This window comes from Spea bombifrons, chromosome 3 (assembly GCF_027358695.1).
Source record: "Spea bombifrons isolate aSpeBom1 chromosome 3, aSpeBom1.2.pri, whole genome shotgun sequence".
NCBI classification, from domain to species: domain Eukaryota; kingdom Metazoa; phylum Chordata; class Amphibia; order Anura; family Pelobatidae; genus Spea; species Spea bombifrons.
The window spans coordinates 117028449-117052298 of NC_071089.1; the positions used below are offsets into that span (position 1 = coordinate 117028449).

Sequence of the window (23850 nt, forward strand, 5' to 3'; positions counted from 1 at the left end):
GCAGAGTGTGAGTGTGGGGGCAGGGCAGAATGTGGGGGCAGGGCTGGGTGCAGGGCAGAGTTAGAGACTGGGTGCAGGGGCACAGTGCAAAGTGCTGGGTGCAAAGTGCCAGTGCTGGGTGCAAAGTGCCAGGGCTGGGTGCAAAGTGCTGGGTGCAAAGTGCCAGGGCTGGGTGCAAAGTGCTGGTGCAAAGTGCTGAATGCTGGGTGCAAAGTGCTGGATGCAAAGTGCCAGGGCTGGGGCAAAGTGCTGGGTGCAAAGTGCTGGGTGCAAAGTGCCAGGGCTGGGTGCAAAGTGCTGGGTGCAAAGTGCTGGGTGCAAAGTGCAAAGTGCTGGGGCAAAGTTTCTTGAACAGTAATAGTCCACCTCTTTTCAGAATGTTTGGGGTTATTTTGTTTCATAAATATTGTGTTTGGGTTCTTGTACTTTGAAAATATTGTTTTTTATTACATCATAACAAAATAAGAATGTTAATGTAAATTTTAAGTTGTTTTTTAACATCCAGTTCATTAAATTCTTTTAAATAAACGAAAAATTTGCATATTGTTTTTTTTTATCCGATTAATCGATTAATCGAAAAAATAATCGGCCGATTAATCGATTATTAAAATAATCGTTAGTTGCAGCCCTAGAACTCGCGAGGCGGTACTGATTCACGACGAAGGCTCCACGCAGATCCTGTTCTGTGATTCCTGCGCGGCGAAGGACAAAATGACGAATTCTAATGAACAGGATGGACCGAGAATCGTCCAAAAACATGGCTTTTTTTTTTTTAAATCTGGTATTTTGCTTGTAACTGTTAATAAGGGTACATCGCAATAATAATGGAAGTGGCTTCTTACACGTATGTTTACGGCTTCTATAGCATGGATGTAGAAACTCGGAACCTCTGTGCTTTAAACAGTCTCCAGAACCAGAGCTTATGGTCAGCTTTTGAGCGAGACATGGAGGCCCTGATGGGCCAGGTACATAAAAATCACACTCCAGCCATCATATACATTAATTAACGCATGTTACAGGTTTCCCCCTATGGAGAGATCCTGCAGAATCCCCCATAATGGATTTGCGTCTTCACCCCCCCCAGCTTCATGGCTTGCAGGAGCCATGAAGCTGGCCAAACATATCTCCTGATGCCCATTGGAGATATACGTACCTATCGTGGCCTTCTTCTAAACAATTGGTGATTATACCTCTCAAGAACGCCAGGGGGGCTAACGAGACCCCCTCGTGCATGCGCAGAAAGTGCTACCCCTGGTTTCTCCACTGACCCACCGGTGGGAATGAAGCTTTCTCTCTCGAAGGTACCGTTGCCGTTCTCCATCACGTTATGGAAAAAAAACTGTATCTTTTTCCCAATGCATCCTTTAAATTTACTTGGAATTACTGCGTCTTCATGATTCTATCCGCAAAGGAAGAGGTCGGTATAATAGCAGAATCATTTTTTGGGGAAAAAAGTGGGAATTATGTATAAATAGCAATTCTGCATAAAATAGGATGTATATATGTATATGTATGTATATAGTTTGTATATGTGTATATGTATGTGTATATATATATATATATATATATATATATATATATATATAAAAACTTTTTTTTTTTTACAATATATCAATAAATTGTATGAATGAGTTGTTTTATACATTATATATATTTATATAAATAAATGACAATGTAGATTTGATTTGTTTTTGGTTAATTCCAGGTTAAAAAAGAACAACGCTGAATGCACAAAAAATCTAAATGATAAAGATAACAGTATGCTTGGCGCCCGTCCACGGCACTCGTTGTTTATGACGTGCTAGATATTCAGCGTACGGCTTTCCGAATCTACACGCCAGCCCCGGGCGCGAATTTCAATAGCTCTGCCGACGCGGCGGATTCCCAATTAAGTGACATCACTATTTCAATAAGAAACAGTGCAATGAGTGGCGATGATCGCGCCGGCTCCGCGGTATACGCACGGCGGGGGATAAGAATGTTTTAATAAAGAGTGTTAATAAAAAAAAAAAATCCCTCTTGTTGTTTTCTAATGGGGGAGCTGCCATCTTGCCACCCCCCCCCATTTCATGTAAAGCAATCATTAATCACTTCATTAAAGCTGCTGTTCCACTTAAAACATAAAACCACTACAGTCCTGTTTTCATGTAAAATCTTATATTTTGGGCTCCGTGCAATGTTTAGTTATTGTCTTCTGTCTCCCTCTTCACCGGGGCTGTCTCTACTGAAAGCAGGAAGCATACTTAGGTACGCTGTCTTCACGGTCGGGCTCAGTGGCGTGAGAGCTGGGCTTCTATTGACTTCAATGGGTGCAGTGGCAGCCAATCACATGTATGCTAACTGGGCCTTTGTGTCCAACCACCATACGTGTTATTGGATACGCCTTCTCCCATTATTCTCAATAGGAGGGATGTGCAGGAAGTGTACTTTAGTATGCTCGCTGCTTCCACTTCCTGTTGTCGGCAGAGGCAAGCGTGGGAGGAGGAAAATGAGACAGAAGTCCATATGCATCGGAGCCCGTGCTGTATTTAGTTGCAACAAGTGTTAAATTTCGCAGAAATGGTGAAACGGCACCTTTAGGATACAAAACACTGCCCCCCCTCGCTCATCGCCTCTTATGTGGCCGCGGTTGCCCCGGTGCAGCAATAAAACACCCCGAACCGCAACGCCGGCTCCTTTAAGGGCGCAGCGGTTTCTCTGAGTGATTGTCCTGCAGACAGGCTCTGCCCTCCGTTCATCAGAGGGTAATACCCGCTAAACGTTTCATTATGTTATATAGCGCGTGATATATTGTATCCGCCCGCACGCTCCACGTGTAACCCGCATTCTCATGTGAATGATTGTGCTTCGTTGAGGAGGACGCCCGCATAGCTTACTCCGGGGCCCCAGCCGGCCTCTGTGATTTATTCTACGAAATCAGTCTTTTTGATGGATTAGAATAATATATTTTAATAACACGCACGCACTTTCTTTCGCCTCCCGTTCTTAAAGCGGATCTCCCGCACATTTTTTTTTCTTATTACCAATCAGAGTAAAAATAAGTTTTCAAAAATATTACGCCGTTTCCTTTTTTTTTTTTACCCCAGTTGTAGTTTTTGCCCCCATAAATAATGTCTTCAGGCAGATGCGTATTAACTATTTGTATGAGTTCTCTACGGCCGGCAGAAGACATTGTGCTGCCCCCCCCTCCACAACGAGACCACGCCCACCCAAACCACGCCCACATCCATTATGTTATATAATGCTTAATAAATTCACTCATTCATGCTCTCTCTGTCTCAATGCCTTTCTAACTTCCCTGACCGTTTCCCGCAGCGCCACTTCTTATCTTGCCTCTTCTTGTTCAGGCCGGATGTTTGTTTGATCGGTAGCGTGTATATATATATAAACTTGATTGTAAGCTCCTGTGCGCAGGGCCCTCCTCACCTGTTGTTTCTCTAAGGCAAATTGTTATGTTATATATATATATATACTACATGTTATATCCTGTCCACCTATTGTATAGCGCTACGGAATTTGATGGTACTATATAAAACAATAAATAATATGTTTGATCTGTAATGTATATAATATATATATATATATGATCGGTAGGTTATATATTATATATGTTCGGGAGCGTATATATTATATATATGTTTTGTTTGATCGGGAGTATATATATATATATATACACACGATCGGGAGCGTATATATGATATATATATATATGTTTGATTGGGAGCGTATATATATTATATATGTTTGATCGGTGACGTATGTTAATGTTTGGTGAGGCTGTTGGAGGCACGGACTGTCTCTTTAAGGACGTCCCTGATGACTTTAAGAAAAATGTCACATTAGGAGCGGAAGATGTATTTTAAGCTCCTCGGCATTTAAACTGAAGTCGGTTGAAGTTCTGGAAACGGGCAATTCCATCATTTTACAGGAATATTTTATTTTCTCTAAACTGCAACCCCTGTGACTCACAGCCATAGTTTGGCTGAAGAATGTAGGAATTGCAGGTCAGATGCCTTTTTTAGTTGCCTGTGTAATCTGCTGGCAGATCGGCCCCATCCGGCCCCCGTCTAGTCGCCCGTTTCTCCTGCTGTAACGACTCAAACCTTAATCAGTCGTTGGTCTTGTCTTAGATTCAGGAGCCGTATGTCTATCCCATGCATGTTTAAATCCCCTTGCTGGGAGGCTGTTCCACTCATCTACCACCCTCTCAATAACGTAAAAAGTATGAGTACACATGACTTTCCGAATAATGTATTCTCTGAATAGGTTTTATAGAGGAGATGAGTTGATTAATTATGCATAATGCTGGATGGTGCTATTTCCTGCAGAATTAAAGGGCAGCTTCATTTACTCTGAGTGACGGGGATTAACCGGCTGATGACGGCAGCTTCAGACTCGAGCTTCAGCTCCAGGTTATTGCTTACTGGTTAAAAATCAATATACGGCATATTAACCCGAGCAGAGATATCACATGTGTGAGATATCCAGTCATAAAGTGAAATGTAATACTTATTTGTAGGCAAAATCATCAGAACTTTATACAGAGCTCTATACAGTAATAACCCCCCCCAGCGCTGTATACAGTAATAACCCCCCCAGCGCTCTATACAGTAATATAACCCCCCAGCGCTGTATACAGTAATATAACCCCCAGCGCTGTATACAGTAATATAACCCCCCAGCGCTGTATACAGTAATATAACCCCCCCAGCGCTGTATACAGTAATATAACCCCCCAGCGCTGTATACAGTAATATAACCCCCAGCACTGTATACAGTAATATAACCCCCAGCACTGTATACAGTAATATAACCCCCAGTGCTGTATACAGTAATATAACCCCCAGTGCTGTATACAGTAATATAACCCCCCAGCGCTCTATACAGTAATAACCCCCCCAGCGCTGTATACAGTAATATAACCCCCCAGCGCTGTATACAGTAATATAACCCCCAGCGCTGTATACACTAATATAACCCCCAGCGCTGTATACAGTAATATAACCCCCAGCGCTGTATACAGTAATATAACCCCCCAGTGCTGTATACAGTAATATAACCCCCAGCACTGTATACAGTAATAACCCCCCCAGGGCTGTATACAGTAACATAACCCCCCAGCGCTGTATACAGTAATATAACCCCCAGCGCTGTATACAGTAATATAACCCCCCAGTGCTGTATACAGTAATATAACCCCCAGCGCTGTATACAGTAATATAACCCCCAGCACTGTATACAGTAATATAACCCCCAGCACTGTATACAGTAATATAACCCCCAGCAGTGTATACAGTAATATAACCCCCCAGCGCTGTATACAGTAACATAACCCCCAGCGCTGTATACAGTAATATAACCCCCCAGCGCTGTATACAGTAATATAACCCCCAGCGCTGTATACAGTAATATAACCCCCCAGCGCTGTATACAGTAATATACCCCCCAGCGCTGTATACAGTAATATAACCCCCAGTGCTGTATACAGTAATATAACCCCCAGTGCTGTATACAGTAATATAACCCCCAGCGCTGTATACAGTAATATAACCCCCCCAGCGCTGTATACAGTAATATAACCCCCAGCCCTGTATACAGTAATATAACCCCCCAGCGCTGTATACAGTAATATAACCTCCAGCGCTGTATACAGTAATATAACCCCCCAGCGCTGTATACAGTAATATAATCCCCAGCGCTGTATACAGTAATATAACCCCCCAGCGCTCTATACAGTAATATAACCCCCCAGCGCTGTATACAGTAATATAACCCCCAGCAGTGTATACAGTAATATAACCCCCAGCACTGTATACAGTAATATAACCCCCAGCACTGTATACAGTAATATAACCCCCAGCACTGTATACAGTAATATAACCCCCCAGCGCTGTATACAGTAATATAACCCCCCAGCGCTGTATACAGTAACATAACCCTCCCAGCGCTGTATACAGTAATATAACCCCCCCAGCGCTGTATACAGTAATATAACCCCCCAGCACTGTATACAGTAATATAACCCCCCAGCGCTGTATACAGTAATATAACCCCCAGCGCTGTATACAGTAATATAACCCCCCAGCGCTGTATACAGTAATATAACCCCCCAGCACTGTATACAGTAATATAACCCCCCAGCACTGTATACAGTAATATAACCCCCCAGCGCTGTATACAGTAATATAACCCCCAGCACTGTATACAGTAATATAACCCCCACCGCTGTATACAGTAATATAACCCCCAGCGCTGTATACAGTAATAACCCCCCCAGCGCTGTATACAGTAATATAACCCCCTCCAGCGCTGTATACAGTAATATAACCCCCTCCAGCGCTGTATACAGTAATATAACCCCAGTGCTGTATACAGTAATATAACCCCCAGCGCTGTATACAGTAATATAACCCCCCAACACTGCATACAGTAATATAACCCCCCAGCGCTGTATACAGTAATAACCCCCTCCAGCGCTGTATACAGTAATATAACCCCAGCGCTGTATACAGTAATATAACCCCCAGCACTGTATACAGTAATATAACCCCCAGTGCTGTATACAGTAATATAACCCCCAGCGCTGTATACAGTAATATAACCTCCTAGCGCTGTATACAGTAATATAACCCCCCTGCGCTGTATACAGTAATATAACCCCCAGTGCTGTATACAGTAAACCCCCCCAGCGCTGTATACAGTAATATAACCCCCAGCGCTGTATACAGTAATATAACCCCCAGTGCTGTATACAGTAATATAACCCCCCAGCGCTGTATACAGTAATATAACCCCCCAGCACTGTATACAGTAATATAACCCCCAGCGCTGTATACAGTAATATAACCCCCAGTGCTGTATACAGTAATAACCCCCAGCACTGTATACAGTAATATAACCCCCCAGCGCTGTATGCAGTAATATAACCCCCCAGCACTGTATACAGTAATATAACCCCCAGCGCTGTATACAGTAATATAACCCCCAGCGCTGTATACAGTAATATAACCCCCCCCCAGCATTTATACAGCGGGGTTACATTACTGTATACAAGTAATGTAAACTCCATGGTTTGTGCGCCTACTTCCTAGTCCCGAGATCGTTGGACACGCTATATACACGTAATTCATCTTGTTTTAGCTTTGGGATCCACCAGCCTATCCCATGCGTGTTTAAATCCCCTCACTGTATTACCCTCTACCACTTCTGCTGGGAGGCTGTTCCACTTATCTACCACCCTCCATCAACATGGATTGACCGGACCAGAGTCGGGGATGACTAGATCTTTATCCGGGCAGTGTTGCAGCAGGGGCGGTCATGCAGGATGCCGGGTGGCGGATCACTGCGCAGACAGCTCTCGGGTTCCTGGAAGGTCAGCGACGTGGATAGAAATGCAATCGAATGATACTCACAGTCCCGTCATCAGTTTATTTCCGCCTGCGCGAATAGTTAATTACGTCTTGTTAACCCTTTAAGGGCTGTAAGGAATGGGCGTTCCATGCTTAGTCTGGCATTCAAGTGATTTATAGCTTGTGATCCAAAAACGAAAGGTTTAGATTTCATGAAATAGAGTGTTATGCCACGGAGAGGGAGGTAGATATGTGGAACGGCCTCCCAGCAGAAGTGGTAGAGGGTAATACAGTGAGGGAATTTAAACAAGCATGGCGTACGGCTCCTGAATCCTGATTTCCTCGGCTTGGCTCGTTGATACGGCCGGCAGATGCAGCCAAAGTTCTGCGCATGACTTTTGCGCTCGTTAACAATAATGGCTCCTATTAAACGGATGAGATCGGGTGTTTGGAAGCCGCCGGCTCTTTGAGCGACTCCGTTCTCCGCGCAGGCTTTTTACGCAGGTGATTAACAGTAATTGCGAGCGATGGTTCTTTTTTCTCCCCGTGATCCGGGAGCAGCTGCTTCGTACCGCGCTTCAATAACCCCCCGCTACACGGCAGCTGCCTTTCAATGCAAGAGCGAGCCCTAAATACAGCGTCACCTGCGTTCTGCCACCCGCCGGACCCGACACACCTCACCCGTTCAAAAGACGAGACACGGCCGAGGTATTAGATGTGGCGTAAGGACGTTTGCATTCCCTTAGAGGGTGGTAGATAAGTGGAACAGCCTCCCAGCAGAAGAATTTGTAATTACAAATTACAGGTTTGGCTAGTAGCGTAAATGGGCAACTAAACTCCACTCAGGAACTAAACACACTGTGTGCAGGCGGTCAAAAGCCCGATTTTTGGCACGGATATATATATATTTTTTTTGTATTGACCAAGAGCTAGAGGTTTCGCCCTAAAATAAATTAGTAAAAAATGTCTGAGGCAGTCCGTGTAAGCGGTATCTAAATAAGTACACACACACACACACGCTAGAGTACCCGCTATTACCATGCATTGCGTGTAAACCCCCCTCCCCCAGATCTGTTCAGTACTCGCAGCGAAGGAAAGCGTGACTCGATGAGTTAAGATGTAACACGAAGCTGGCGACTACCACCGATTCAGTCACTCGGACGCGTCTGCCAACGGCGGCTCATAATCACGCCTTCTGCTTTTATCCTACCAATAGCCGCTGGCGTGGGGGGCTGTCAGTGGTCCGTCTGAACTGTCTTTCTTACGCGGACCCCCAGCACTAATGACCTGCGTTCTCTGACTTACTAATAATGAGCACCGGCTTCCCCGACGTGCCGGCAGCAGAACTGTAGCTTTATGGGGGGGGGGGGTTGGGTTTTTTTTTAAACAAATGTGCAAACTAGTTTATTTATTTATTATTTTTATAGAATAACTCAATTCTTTTACTAGATCGATACATAGTTTGGGCTGCTTTTGAAATATTTTGGGAGATATTTGGTTTTATGAATTAAAACCCCCTTGAAAGCTAATATCTGGGAAGGTTAATGCCGCAGAAGTAATATTACTCGCTCCCTCCACCCTTACAAAGACAGCCAGGGGAGGCATTTCTTCATGGGGAGGAATAATCATTCAGATCCTGAGAACAGGAAGTAAAGATGACTGCTTCCGTGATTTTTTGGCCTTGATTGATTTAGAAGCAGGGGCGAACTGGTGAGAACAGGGTGACCTCGGCACTTTATGGCCAATGGCTGTCTGATGGCGCATGTGCGGCTGAAGGCTGCGTATGCTATTAAACTCAAGCAGAGTGCGGCAGGGCTTAAACCAGCTGCTGAGTGAGTGGAGCCCAGCAGCCCAACCAGGCATTTGCCCAGCGTGCCAAACGGCCAGTTTGGATCCCAAAGTGAAACATCTCAACTGCAAACCCAACTGCTCAAGTGCACTCCACTGCTCAACGATCAAGCTGTGTCGAGTCCCCTGTGCTAAGAGCTGACATTAGTGGTAACAAGAAAAAATACAGGAGAAGCTGGAAGGAGAAGCCATCGTCTTCATCTGGAAAGAGAAGCCATCGTCTTCATGTGGAAGGAGAATCCATTGTCTTCATCTGGAAGAAGAACCCATCGTCTTCATCTGGAAGGAGAAGCCATCGCCTTCATCTGGAAGGAGAAGCCATCGTCTTCATGTGGAAGGAGAAGCCAAAGTCTTCATCTGGAAGGAGAAGCCAAAGTCTTCATCTGGAAGGAGAAGCCATCGCCTTCATCTGGAAGGAGAAGCCATCGTCTTCATGTGGAAGGAGAAGCCATCGTCTTCATGTGGAAGGAGAAGCCATCGTCTTCATGTGGAAGGAGAAGCCATCGTCTTCATGTGGAAGGAGAAGCCATCGTCTTCATGTGGAAGGAGAAGCCATCGTCTTCATGTGGAAGGAGAAGCCATCGTCTTCATGTGGAAGGAGAAGCCATCGTCTTCATCTGGAAGGAGAAGCCATCGTCTTCATGTGGAAGGAGAAGCCATCGTCTTCATCTGGAAGGAGAAGCCATCGTCTTCATCTGGAAGGAGAAGCCATCGTCTTCATCTGGAAGGAGAAGCCATCGTCTTCATGTGGAAGGAGAAGCCATCGTCTTCATCTGGAAGGAGAAGCCAAAGTCTTCATCTGGAAGGAGAAGCCATCGTCTTCATGTGGAAGGAGAAGCCATCGTCTTCATGTGGAAGGAGAAGCCATCGTCTTCATCTGGAAGGAGAAGCCATCGTCTTCATCTGGAAGGAGAAGCCATCGTCTTCATCTGGAAGGAGAAGCCATCGTCTTCATCTGGAAGGAGAAGCCATCGTCTTCATCTGGAAGGAGAAGCCATCGTCTTCATCTGGAAGGAGAACCCATCGTCTTCATCTGGAAGGAGAAGCCATTGCCTTCATGTGGAAGGAGAAGCCATCGTTTCATCTGGAAGGAGAAGCCATCGTCTTCATGTGGAAGGAGAAGCCATCGTTTCATCTGGAAGGAGAAGCCATCGTCTTCATGTGGAAGGAGAAGCCATCGTTTCATCTGGAAGGAGAAGCCATTGTCTTCATCAGGAAGTCATCTCCTTGTTTTATATTTCTGTATATATATCTAAATCCTTAACGTGAAATACAACCATCCCAGCTGCCACCGGTGCTGATGCAGGCTTCATTACAGCCGTCAGATACCCGGCGCAGGCACCTCTCGCACAGCAGTGTCCTCCAGAGGTGATCTGGATCCGAAGCCATTTTTCATCTGTGTTCCTTCAGTCCTGAAAGTAACTGCTCGTGGGCAGAGAGACCTCATTTAGAAGCACTGAAGATATGCGTTTCCGTGAAGTGGCCGGTCGGTCTGAGCGCCGCTATAATTACAATCCTGTCGTAGAAGATGTATGCTTGTACTTTTCTGTCCCAAAGCACAACCGCTAACAAATTGAAATATACAAGACAAACAGAGGCAGGCCGTCCACCCTGAAGCAGAAACAAAGCGTCTTTGGCCCTCGGAATTCAATTGTTGTTTTGCTGAACACTCTAGGTTATTATTTTACTCTGTAGAGACGCCAAAGATAACATCTTCTTTTTGTATTCATTATTCTTAGAATGTAAGCGTTATAATATACCCGACTGTCCCGGGGAAATGGACGCGGAGTCCGTTAAAGGAACACAACTTTTAAACCATTTTATATTAAAAAAAGGAAGACCCCCCCTTATCCTCCGTATGCCCTACAGGAGAAACCTTAAATGGGGCTTCTAAGAACCCCAAGCTGAACCCAGCCCCAAGGGGGATAAGATTGGGAGCACATGAATTCACACTTTAGAGTACAAAGCATGCATGCGCGGACTTTGCTCCTTATGGATGAACCTGCAGCCATGTGAGTATTTAGGATCTTACGGAGACGGGGGCATAGAAACATAATGTAAAGTTTGCTTGGCTGAGCCATGAAAAAATAGGGATGGTAAATTCTCTTTTGAGTGAGTTTTATTAATTATTATTATTATTATTATTTTTATTATTATTTAATTCCACAGCACTGTCCAATGGGATGGGCAGTGGAGCAATGGAGTGTTAATAACTAAAAGAGAATCTGTACTCGTCTGGGCTTTCTGCCAGAAACGTATCACTTCAGTTGAGCTAACCGCAGAGTTGTTCAATTGAATTGCTTGCTACAAATGTATCAGTTTGTGTCTAGGTAGAAGCATCAATTAATCATATTAACTTCCCTGGGCTTTGTCTCATAAAACTATTAGTCTGAATTGATTTAAAGATTTTAATGGGAAATAAACTGATTTCTGGAGGTAACTTTGATTTCATTGAGAACCGATACCTTTCTGGAAGTATCCGGAGAAGTTCCACTAATGCCCTGCGCTCCCCATCGCTTCATTGTAGTCACTGTCTGGATTCCGCGGCCCCGTTGCCGACCGACAATTATTCACCCGGTTATTTCACGCAGTACTGGAAAAATATATATTAAAAAAATAGAATTTATCTGCAAATAAAATAGAACATTTAGTTGTTTTCAGCCTATTTTTAAGGCTTTTGCTCCCTATGAATGGCAGCGGAGAATCGCGGCGGCCCCGGCGGTTATCACGGAGAATGCTTTGCTCGTTAACAACACGTTTATGTGGCCTCGTTATTTCACAGCAAAAGAATAAAGTGAGGCCGCGCTCCGGGAAGGAGGTCGTCTCCCCTCCGTAATGTCAGAGGACTGGCGAGACTGCTGTAAAACCCATAGCACTCGTGCGCATGTACCAACTCTCCTGGGTGTTCAGGAACAGCCCATACATTTGCCTTCTTGCCTCGTTATCCTAATACTGGGGGTTCTGGGTGTGATGAAAGGGTTAAATGCCATTGTTCAGGCTGCACTTTTTAATTTCTTTAAGATACTTTACATTTACAAAACAATTGTAAACTCTGTGTGGTGGCAGCGAAATAATTATACTTATTACGCTTATTACTACAGCTTGTGTAGCTAGAACTTCTTTGACTGCTCTTTGGAATCAATCTTTATGGTCGGGTTTCTATGAAATATGTTCGGTGCGGCAGTCACAGAGTTTATGGGATTCTGCATACAGTAATACCCCCCCCAGCGCTGTATACAGTAATACCCCCCCAGCGCTGTATACAGTAATACCCCCCCAGCGCTGTATACAGTAATATAACCTCCAGCACTGTATACAGTAATATAACCCCCAGCGCTGTATACAGTAATATAACCCCCAGCGCTGTATACAGTAATATAACCCCCAGCGCTGTATACAGTAATATAACCCCCAACTCTGTATACAGTAATATAACCCCCCAGCGCTGTATACAATAATATAACCCCCCAGCGCTGTATACAGTAATATAACCCCCCAGCGCTGTATACAGTAATATAACACCCCAGCACTGTATATAGTAATATAACCCCCAGCGCTGTATACAGTAATATAACCCCCCAGCGCTGTATACAGTAATATAACCCCCAGCGCTGTATACAGTAATAACCCCCAGCGCTGTATACAGTAATATAACCCCCCAGCGCTGTATACAGTAATATAACCCCCAGCGCTGTATACAGTAATATAACCCCAGCGCTGTATACAGTAATATAACCCCCCAGCGCTGTATACAGTAATATAACCCCCAGCACTGTATACAGTAATATAACCCCCAGCGCTGTATACAGTAATATATCCCCCCATCGCTGTATACAGTAATATAACCCCCCAGCGCTGTATACAGTAATATAACCCCCAGCGCTGTATACAGTAATATAACCCCCAGCGCTGTATACAGTAATATAACCCCCCAGCGCTGTATACAGTAATATAACCCCCAGCGCTGTATACAGTAATATAACCCCAGCGCTGTATACAGTAATATAACCCCCCAGCGCTGTATACAGTAATATAACCCCCCAGCGCTGTTTACAGTAATATAACCCCCCAGCGCTGTATACAGTAATATAACCCCAGCACTGTATACAGTAATATAACCCCAGCACTGTATACAGTAATATACCCCCAGCACTGTATACAGTAATATAACCCCCCCAGTGCTGTATACAGTAATATAACCCCAGCGCTGTATACAGTAATATAACCCCCAGCGCTGTATACAGTAATACAGACTTTAATCAGCTATTATTATCGTATTATTACACATAATAAAGATATATTTGGAGCAGGGAATCGGGTGATAAGGGGGGGGGATGGTAAGAATTGTTGGATTTGAGTCCGGAGCGGGTAGGAATGGTGAGAACGTCTTGGCAGAGTGTTTAAGTGGTTGTGGCCTTGTAGGGGTGAAGAGAAGGTGAAGGTGTGAAGCGAGGAGCTGCGGGGAGATATATTTTGCGTGTGATGAAAGAACGTGAAGCCGGGGGGGGCTGCGGATCATAACGCGTTATTTTATTGTGATTTAGCGCCGTGAACGTAAAACACGGCTGTGATTTATCACGGAGCGGAGATTCCATTAAACGCTCATGAGAACTTCACTCCAACGCTGTGACTGCTGGCCGCGGCCCACGGGCTCTCTGTAAAGTTACTATTCAGCAAAAATCATGTTTATTTATAAATACCCCCCAACATTCCAATGAGAGAATGAGGGGCGGGACCATTTCCAGAAGTGGGCGGAGGGATGGGTGTGGCCAACAAATTAGGCATCACGGATCGCACGCTGTGACAGGTCAGACCCCCCCATTGCCTTTTCACTTCTTTGGACCGGTGAGGGTTAATCAGAAGGTCTCCCTTATTTGCCCATGATCCCCGCTGCCCGCAAAAATTGGGACTGTCCCGTGGAAACGGTGTCTGTTGGGAGGTATGAAAACACGGCTAGTGTGAACCGTGAATGGGAACCCGAGCCGCCCTTTGTACTGAGATACTTGTTACCAGTCAGCGTCTCAGCGGATGTTCACCTTTCAGACTCCCAAGAAGAGTCGCTCAGGGGCCGGAGGGGCCACACCGAGGGGGCGGGGACTTATGCACAGCGGACCGTGTGTGATGACAACAACCCGCTAACGTTTGGGGGCATATTCACTAAAGGGAGAGTTTCCATGAGCGTTGGGGTCTCTGGTCCTTGGTCCTTTGCTTTACTATTCATTACGAAGGGCTGAGCTAGCCCTGTACAATGTATAATGTATCATTCAAGCTGTAAATTATACATTCAATTTAATTATACATTGTACAGGGAGCTGAAACGCAACGCTCCTGTAAACTCCTGCTCTAGTGAATAGACCCCTGGTCGCAGGACTGTGTGGGGTCTCCCCCCCTGTGCCCGGAGGGACTGATCTGATGCCGTCATGCTGCACGCTCACTGAATACACAGTAATGAGAAGCGGGTACCTATTCTGGATGAGCAGGCAGCCCCGGAGGCAATATCCCCAGAGCCACGTCCTCCGATGTAGATGAGGAGAGACCTGTCTGGGGAGGAATTCCCCATCCACCATACCACCTCTCATGGGAAGCCGTTCCACCTATCTACCTCCCAGTAAAGTAAAACGTCCTTACGTGTAAATGATGTGTTGTGTTGTTTATATCTACGGCACCATGTTCCCCGCTTTTCGTACCCCATACTGCTGTAGCAATAGGTCATATATTAAATAGAAATTGGGTAAATCTATATTTACCCCCCCCCCCGGGACACATTGTGGGGGAAGTACACCTGTCCGGGGCAGTAACAGGTTTGCTGTCGCTCATTCACTTCGAATTGTTTGAAATCCGTGTCTTTGTAATACGGCAGGAATGCTTGCATCTGCTTAAGCTTCTGCTTTACGTGCGGAAGCCTCTCGGGGCTCCTTCTCAGGAAACAAGGTCACTGGATTATGAAAGGGGGAAGATTTTTTTTTCTATTCCCAAACGTGTGCGTCTGTTAATGTAAGCCTCCCGGATCAAACACTCCGGAGCGGAACGCGACTCTAATCTGTGCTGCGTGTTAATGACCGGCTCCCGGAGCGCGCTGTACGCCGGGTAATCGCTGATACTGCCAGAAGGGAGCGGATCAGCCCGGTCAGGAAAGTGTTAAAAGGAATTTATCCTAAGAAAAATAAACTTCCAGGAATATTTCGCTGTTTTCTTTTTTTACTCCAGGTATAATTTTTGCCCCCATAATATAATGTTTTCAGGCGCATATCAGCCATTTGTTCTCACTCTGTTATCTGACCCCCGATCTCCTAAACCACCTGACTCATACTGCCTGTTGGGAACTATTGAATGGCTCAGTCTTAATCACCCAGTTGGACTCTCTGACTAATGAAAGTATATGGGGGACGGACTTCATTAGCATCGCCATAAAGTATCACCTCATAATTACTGTATACAGCGCTGGGGGTTATATTACTGTATACAGCGCTGGGGGTTATATTACTGTATACAGCGCTGGGGGTTATATTACTGTATACAGTGCTGGGGGTTATATTACTGTATACAGCGCTGGGGGGTTATATTACTGTATACAGCGCTGGGGGGTTATATTACTGTATACAGCGCTGGGGGTTATATTACTGTATACAGCGCTGGGGGTTATATTACTGTATACAGCGCTGGGGGTTATATTACTGTATGCAGCGCTGGAGGTTATATTACTGTATACAGCGCTGGGGTGGTTATATTACTGTATACAGCGCTGGGGGGTTATATTACTGTATACAGTGCTGGGGTTATATTACTGTATACAGTGCAGGGGGTTATATTACTGTATACAGTGCTGGGGGGTTATATTACTGTATACAGCGCTGGGGGTTATATTACTGTATACAGCACTGGGGGGTTATATTACTGTATACAGCGCTGGGGGTTATATTACTGTATACAGCGCTGGGGCTATATGACTGCATACAGCGCTGGGGGTTATATTACTGTATACAGCGCTGGGGGTTATATTACTGTATACAGCGCTGGGGCTATATTACTGCATATAGCGCCGGGGGTTATATTACTGTATACAGTGCTGGGAGGTTATATAACTGTATACAGCGCTGGGGGTTATATCACTGTATACAGCGCTGGGGGTTATATTACTGTATACAGCGCTGGGGGGTTGTATAGCGAGGGGCATTAGTGGCAGGAAGAGAAGGGGGTTCTGCCACTTTCCAGATCTCTGGCCAGACCTCACCTAGATCAATGTGTACCGTTCTGGAGACCCCATCGCCAAAAGGATATTGACAAAAAGACAAAAGGATTTGAATATGTGTTAGAATGTAAGGAAGTGTAAACACTAAAGGGGTGGTAGATAAGTGGACAGCCTCCCAGCAGAGGTGGTAGAGGGTAATACAGTGAGGGTATTAAACCTACATGGGATAGGTATATTGCTCCTGAATCTAAGACGAGACCAACGGCTGATTAAGGTTTGAGTCTTTACAGCGGGAGAAACGGGCAACTAGACGGGGGCCGGATGGGGCCGATCTTATATGACTGGCATCAAGTATGGCGGCTCGATCCACGCAGTCCCCGATGAGGAAAGCATTAGTCGTGTCAAGTAGCCGAGTGCCGTTGGGAGCGGGGAGCTCTTCGCAGCTCGGAGATGGCGGCTGCTGATTGGCGCCCGCGGTGTGATTGGAGGTTATCGCGCCTCTGCAGTCTCTTCTTTATTCTTCCGTATCACTTTTCACGTTCACATCTGCGTTGCGTTTAAACGCTGCTTGCCGAGCGCTTTTCTTTGTTCCGGAACAAAAAGCCTCCGATATCCAATGAGGCCTTGTTCTCTCGTGAGTAAGTTAGGTCAAAAAGAGCCTCCGCTGTCACAGTGGTACCCCGGCGAGGTAACAACCGACCAAAATCACGCTAATAATCATGTAACGGTCGCCTTTAACATGTGACTTGGGCGCCACCTAGTGGCTGAAACACAAAATGATTTACGAAAACCGCAGTTAACTCTGAGGTCAATTCTACAGAATTGGGTGAAAATGCTGGGTGAATTGGGTGAAAATGCTCTCCCATGCTTCATATAGAGGACATTCGGTGTACTGGTGATTATAAGGTTCAAGTTTTTAAAGAATTCTGAAAAAAGCCCTAAATTTCCAATTATCCCACCTATAATCAGAAATCCTGACGTGACTTTCTCCTTTCTCTAGATACATTCGAACCATGTACCTGGGCATTCAGAGCCAGAGGCAGAAGGAACACCAACGTCGCTTTTATTGGGCTATGATGTACGAATATGCAGATGTCAACATGCTGCGACTCCTAGAAACCTTTCTAGAGAGCGCTCCGCAACTGGTGCTACAACTCTGCATAATGATCCAAAAGAACCGTGCAGAGACACTCCCATGTAAGTCCTCCCCACACGCCCTGTAAGGTCCGTTATAACGCTCGACTTCATTCCCGGCCCTTTCCAGAGATAAAGAGACGTCAGACGTTATAGCATTATGTAAATGTTCCAGCTGTCCTATCACTCTCATCAATATGATTCCATCCCCCGTTCTTTTGCATAATCTCAATATGTTTTTTTCACATTTTATTTATTTAAATTTTTTTTTTAATGGGACTTCCCCTTTAATTCTCCCCGCCGGCCTTTGTTGACATCCCTAATAAAGATCAATATGTTATAAAATACTGTGTAATACGTACATAAAGCAAGTAACATTCCATAAATGTTCCGTGCCAGCACACAGGTGGGTTTCTTCTTGGTGGATATCTCATAGACCTGGGCATTCAGATTTGTACGAATTGCAAATTTACCCAAAACGAGGCCAGATCCCCCACGAAGTGGCTGAAAACAAAGCAAAAAGCTCTGAATTTTATTCCCAAGTTCGTGGGTCTGCATTCACTCACACTCTCATTCATTCTCTCACTCTCTTATTCACTCTCTCTCGCTAAATGTTTCCTTACCTTCTGTGCCGATCACTTCTGCTTCTGCTGAACGACTTCCCTTAGAAGATGCGGAAGTGGTCAGCAGAGAAGATAGAGAAACATTTAGAGAGCGCGAGAGAGAGTGAATGAAAATGAGAATGCGAGTGAGTGAGAGTGAAGGCACCAGGGGAGGGATTTCGTTCCCGAATGAAAAAATGCCCTTGAATTTTTGGCCAAAATGAATGGGCAGGGGATGTAATTCGTTGCCCGGAAACGAGAAAATTGTTTTTTTGGCCCATTTGCACGTCTCAGATTGATTATAAGGAGATCAAAACCGGCTATAAGAAGAATAAAATAATTCATAGAAAGGGAGGGTCAGCGTTACTGTAAGTTAAATGGATACAGAGCTAGAATATATGGAAATAAATACAAACAGATATTTCCCCACCGACGGAATAACAAGAACACGTTCTATTTCCTAAGTGTACGAGTCAAAGGTGTATCTGCTGGTGCGAGCCCGAATATGATATTGGATTCAGCAAACCGGTTCCAGAACCTGCTAACGGAAATCAGAGTCATTCTAGGCCTTGTAAGGAGTGCGGGTAACTGTTCCATATTGAAAAGATGCAAGACTGAGTGGGGTCTTATTATCCTCTGTCAGGCTCGGACCCCCGGTAGCTTGTCGTCCCGACCAGTTCCCCTCAAGAGCGAGTTTAGAACCCCACAAACCGATTGTTTCGGAAGATGCCCAGAAACGTAGTTACACCGTGACCCCAACGGTCAATCATCCAAAAGCCTAGAAAACAAAAGACAAATGAATGTGTTTCATTTTGTGTTCAAAAAGAGAAAAAAAATTCTCATTCCATAAGGTAAATTTTAACATTTTTGAGGGTGGAAAAAAAAAGTCAAATTGACTCCCTTGAGTGAAAGAAACCCCCCATATCCCGGTCATAAGTGTATTTTGTGACAGATCCCAGCGCGGTTCCTTTTAAACATTGGCGTGTACTTTTTCCCCCCTCTTCTTCTCTACTTTTCTTTTAGACATTCGGCATAGTATTGGTGGATACTGAAATGATACTCAACTTGTGCCCATTGTTTGAATATCTCCTGGCAGGTGTTTCCTCTGTGGCTTCTTTGATGTCCCTTGCTTGGGTGCTAGCCTCCTATCACAAGCTCCTACGGGACTCCAGGGACGATAAGAAGAGCATGAGCTACAGAGGAGCGCTTATCCATCTCTTCTGGCGGCTTTTCACCATATCATCCAGAGTTATCTCTTTCGCTCTCTTTGCTTCAATCTTCCAGCTCTACTTTGGGATCTTCGTAGTTGTCCACTGGTGCGTCATGGCCTTCTGGATCATCCACGGTGGGACAGACTTCTGCATGTCGAAGTGGGAGGAGATCCTCTTCAACATGGTGGTAGGAATTGTGTACATTTTCTGCTGGTTTAACGTCAAGGAAGGCCGGACTCGATATCGAATGTTCGCTTACTACACTGTTATTCTGACGGAGAACGCGGCCTTGACGTTCCTTTGGTATTTTTACAGAGATCCCGACGCGACCGACTCGTACGCCGTGCCAGCACTGTGTTGTGTGTTTCTTTGTTTCGCCGTCGGGATAGTGTTCATGCTTCTATATTACGGCGTGCTGCACCCCGCGGGGCCGCGCGCTAAGATATTCGCCAGCTCCTGTTGCGCCGAGCTGCTCTGGGGCATCCCTCTGCCCCCCGACGTCGAGCCGATGGCGCCTCAGACCCCGGGGCAACGGGGGGGCCAGGCGACGCCGACCAGGGCGGTGACGGAGCAACAGGATGACCTAACGGCCGACACATGCTTGCCCGTTTTCCAGGTGAGACCAACTGTGCCATCTACTCCCTCTGGGCGCCCTTACTATCCGGAGGGTCCGCTCATTAAGATCGACATGCCAAGAAAAAGATATCCAGCTTGGGACGCGCACTTCGTGGACAGACGTTTGAGAAGGACTATCAACATCCTCCAGTATATCACCCCGACCGCCGTAGGTATTAGATACAGAGATGGTCCTCTCTTGTACGAATTGCTACAATACGAGTCTTCTCTATAACGCTCCAAGCACAGAAGGAACCTTATTTTTGTTTACGACATCGAAACGTATCTAGATCCAAAACGACACAAAGCGAGAGGAAGCTTGGGGTGCGGGGGAGGGGAAAAGCTCTATTTCTGGTTGCTATATGTATACAAAGATATTCTATATGTTTTATAATTACAAACTGGGGTGGTGGGGGAGGGGGGAAACAAACAAAAAAAAAGACTATTCTTTGGTGTTTTACACTCAAGAAACAGTATTGAAACATCCACGCTACGATCCGGGACGGAGAGAAGACGTCTCCCTTCGGTGTTTTATACATTATACAAAAAAAATAAATAAAAAGCGTAGAGAATTTATGGGATTGGTGCTGACAGAACAAACTAACCTTCATCTGCCTTATGCCTTTTGGTGCTGAGTTTCATTAAGTACTGTCACCTTTCTAATGCAAAACCAGTGGTTATCGAGTCAGGAGACGGTCGAGCCTTTCGTCTGCCAACTTTGGGGTTCGGGAGTAGCGGCGGAGCGGAGAACGCACGTAACCCAACGTGTCTTCTCAGGACAGAAACAAAGGGTTCCGGTGCTATCCGTTAACCCTTCCCCCCCTCCCTAGGCCGCCTCGGCAAACGGGCCCCGAAGGGTTAATCCGTAGTGGGACCTCCAACACGGTGCTATGTGATGCTCAGCTGTATCCTACTTGCACTGATTTCACATAGTAATACCATTTTTACTTCCAAAAAAAAACACACACACAAAAACAGTTGAGCTTTGATAAAAACACCAAAAAAAAAACACAACAAAATAACAAAACAAGAAGAAAAAAAAAAAACTGTTAAATATGTCACATATAAGACGATATTCAGTAATAATAAAACTCAGCATGGTAGCAAAAAGAAAGAAAATTTAAAGGCACAATACTTTGATTGGTGACGCAAATTTAATCGTACATTTTAACCCCTTAGTGACAAAGCCCGTACATGCACGGGCTCAAAATGCATTGTTTTCAATGGGTTTTGGGGACCACCCGTTGTCCTTAAGGGGTTAAGGCCGTGCGGAGAGAGCACCGAGTGTTACAATAAATCCACTAGGTTCCTGTCTATTGTCTCTTCTTCAATCTGAGCCTTAAAGTGATCTGTAGTGATACGTTTTAGGTTTTATTCTGCTTTTTGGGTTTTTATTTTTTTTTGGTTTTTTTTTACTACAGATATACATAGGTTGAAAATAACCCAACACTCACTGGTGCTTTGTTCTTCTTTGAGTTGTGATTGGTCGGAAAAAAAACAAACAAAAAAAAAAACCTTCACATGATAACTTGGTGCATTCTAGAACTCTAGTGAATATGTCCTCCTCTGTACGACGTGCTCGTCCCAGAACCCAAGAAGCTGCTAAACTTTGGTTTTCCAGAAGTTCTGCAAGATAAATATTCTCTTATACGGAAGTTCGACAAAGTTGTACTGTATTTAAAAAAAAAAAAAATGTGATGACTGAAATATTTTAGGATTTTTTATTTATTTTTTTTTTAATTATTTTTTTTCTCGAAAATATGTGAATACGACATATTCTTCTGGTGCAGAATTGAACTCTTGCTATGTAAACCATGTTTCAGGAAATAACCGAATATAATTTAGAATTTTAGAGTGTTAAAAAAAAAAAAAAAATTATTAAATTTTTTTTTTTTTTTTTTTTTTTTTCAATCCCACAATTACTTTACTCGGCAAAAAAGTATATATATATATACAAATATATATATATATATATATATATAAAAGAGAGAGAGAGAGAGAATATATTTAAATAACTACTAATAGTTCCGTGTGTGCTTTTTGAAAGAAATGTTTTTTTATTTCCTGTGTTTGAATGAATTGTCTCCGGTATTAACCACTGTTGAGCTATTGTACGGAGATGCTCAGCACGAGGACTTTTGTTATTTAAATTTCTTTTTTTTGTTTATTTAGTATTTGTATTTTTTTTTTTTTTTTTTTTTAAGAAATTTGACGAGTGGAGAAAAAGTTGAAGTGGTTTTAATATAAAGGGGTGAAATAATGGATCGTTTGAGTCTTTACTTATGTGTAGTACAGATAAAGGGCTCAGCTTTGTAGCCCATGTACCAAATATATATAAAAAAGGCAAATTATTATGCTTCAAACTTAACATTCCCAGACTGTCATCAGAATTTACGCATATCCTAAGATTCTTGGCTGAAAATTTCCTTTTTTTAAAAAAATTTTTGATATATTTCAAAATGAAAATTGAATTGTAAAACATTGAGTTGTTATCTGTGGTGCTGGGTGGGGGGGAATATTTAAAAAATGTTTATGCCGGAGTTAGCGAGAAGAGTCGGCTTTTTCCGATACAGAAGTGGTGAAGGCCATAAACGTTGGTGGCATGTACTTCGTCTCGAACTCAACTGCAGAAACGTGATTGTTTTGTAAACGGGCAAACTTACGACCTAGAATCTAGTCTGCCCGTTTTGATGCCTGTCAGAGAACCTCAAACCTTACTCGCTCGTTGGCCATGGTGGTCAGCCATGGTGGTTGGCCGTGGTCTGTCAGTTCTCTTCCGTATCATGAGGAGTCCAGCCCTGGTACTCAGATTTTGTAGATCGTGACAACTGGAAGTCTATTTAGAAACTTGGACATTTTTGAAGTTTCATGGGTTCTAGAGTCTCATTGGCGATGGGGAGTTGCCACAGATCAGCATGGGAGATTTACTTAACTTTTTCAACCGTCCCTCCAACTCGGCATTACCATATATCTGTAAACGTTGATCACGTAGACAAAGTGTCATATGCCCACACAGTTTCTAATCAGTTTCCCTGTTTTCCGTTACTTGCATACGGAGGGTAACATGCTCGGCTCCAGCCAACAAGGCTTACCAGTAGGCCAGGAATTAATAAGGTCCCGTCTTAAACCTAGCTACACCAAATTACCCATTCCATCTGAAGTTGCCGGTTCCATCTGAAGGAGACCCGAGATCCCAAAAGCTTCTATGACTCTACTTTTTTGGGGAATATTGACCCAATAAAAGATACCACCTTCAGCTAGAGACTCGATCTTCTTTAGCTCCATATCTGAATCCAAAATCATTACAATACCTCTTCGGTCATCTTTGTTTAAGATGCTACATTGATAAAACCTGGCGTTATGGTAACTTTTGATGACTGGATCCTAAAATGCTCTCTTTTAGGAATGTATTTTCCTTTTTACTGATTATTTGCAGTTGTTATCCAAGGTCCTTTGGGCCAACAGACTACCCAGAATGCCGTGTTTGCATATTAATGCTGCATGATTTCTAGGAATACTCATTTTTAAACATTGGAATACTGATATCATTCTATTATAGAACATTGGTTCATCCACTTGGCTTTAGGTCACCAAACTTTTAACCCCTTAATGACAAAGCCCGCTCAAAATGCATTGTTTTCAATGGGCTTAGGGACCACCCATTGTCCTTAAGGGGTTAATAGGGTAATATAAGTTACCTCCATCTATTATATATATATTAAAACGTTGTTCTTCCTTGATTGTGAGTTTCGAAATGTTCTTTCCGGAAACAAACAAACAAAAAAAATAACGCTTTTTTAGTCTCGTTCTATATCAGGAATAATATGTTTTGGGGTTTTTTATTTTTTTTACTACAAAAATTATTATTTATTTTTTATTTTTTCATTTTTTCCTTGTTTTTT

At 44.1% G+C, this 23850-nt stretch overlaps 1 protein-coding gene across 1 annotated transcript in view; it reads left to right on the forward strand.

The window, feature by feature from the left end:
• Nucleotides 1-21359, forward strand: part of XKR6 (XK related 6) — a 68638-nt gene extending 47279 nt beyond the window's left edge. The window contains exons 2-3 of the mRNA XM_053460945.1: nucleotides 17387-17583; nucleotides 19219-21359. Of these exons, the coding sequence (XP_053316920.1) occupies nucleotides 17387-17583; nucleotides 19219-20183 (1162 nt within the window). The 3' untranslated portion in view covers nucleotides 20184-21359. The remainder of the gene's footprint in view (nucleotides 1-17386; nucleotides 17584-19218) is intronic.
• The last annotated feature ends 2491 nt before the right edge of the window (nucleotides 21360-23850 follow it).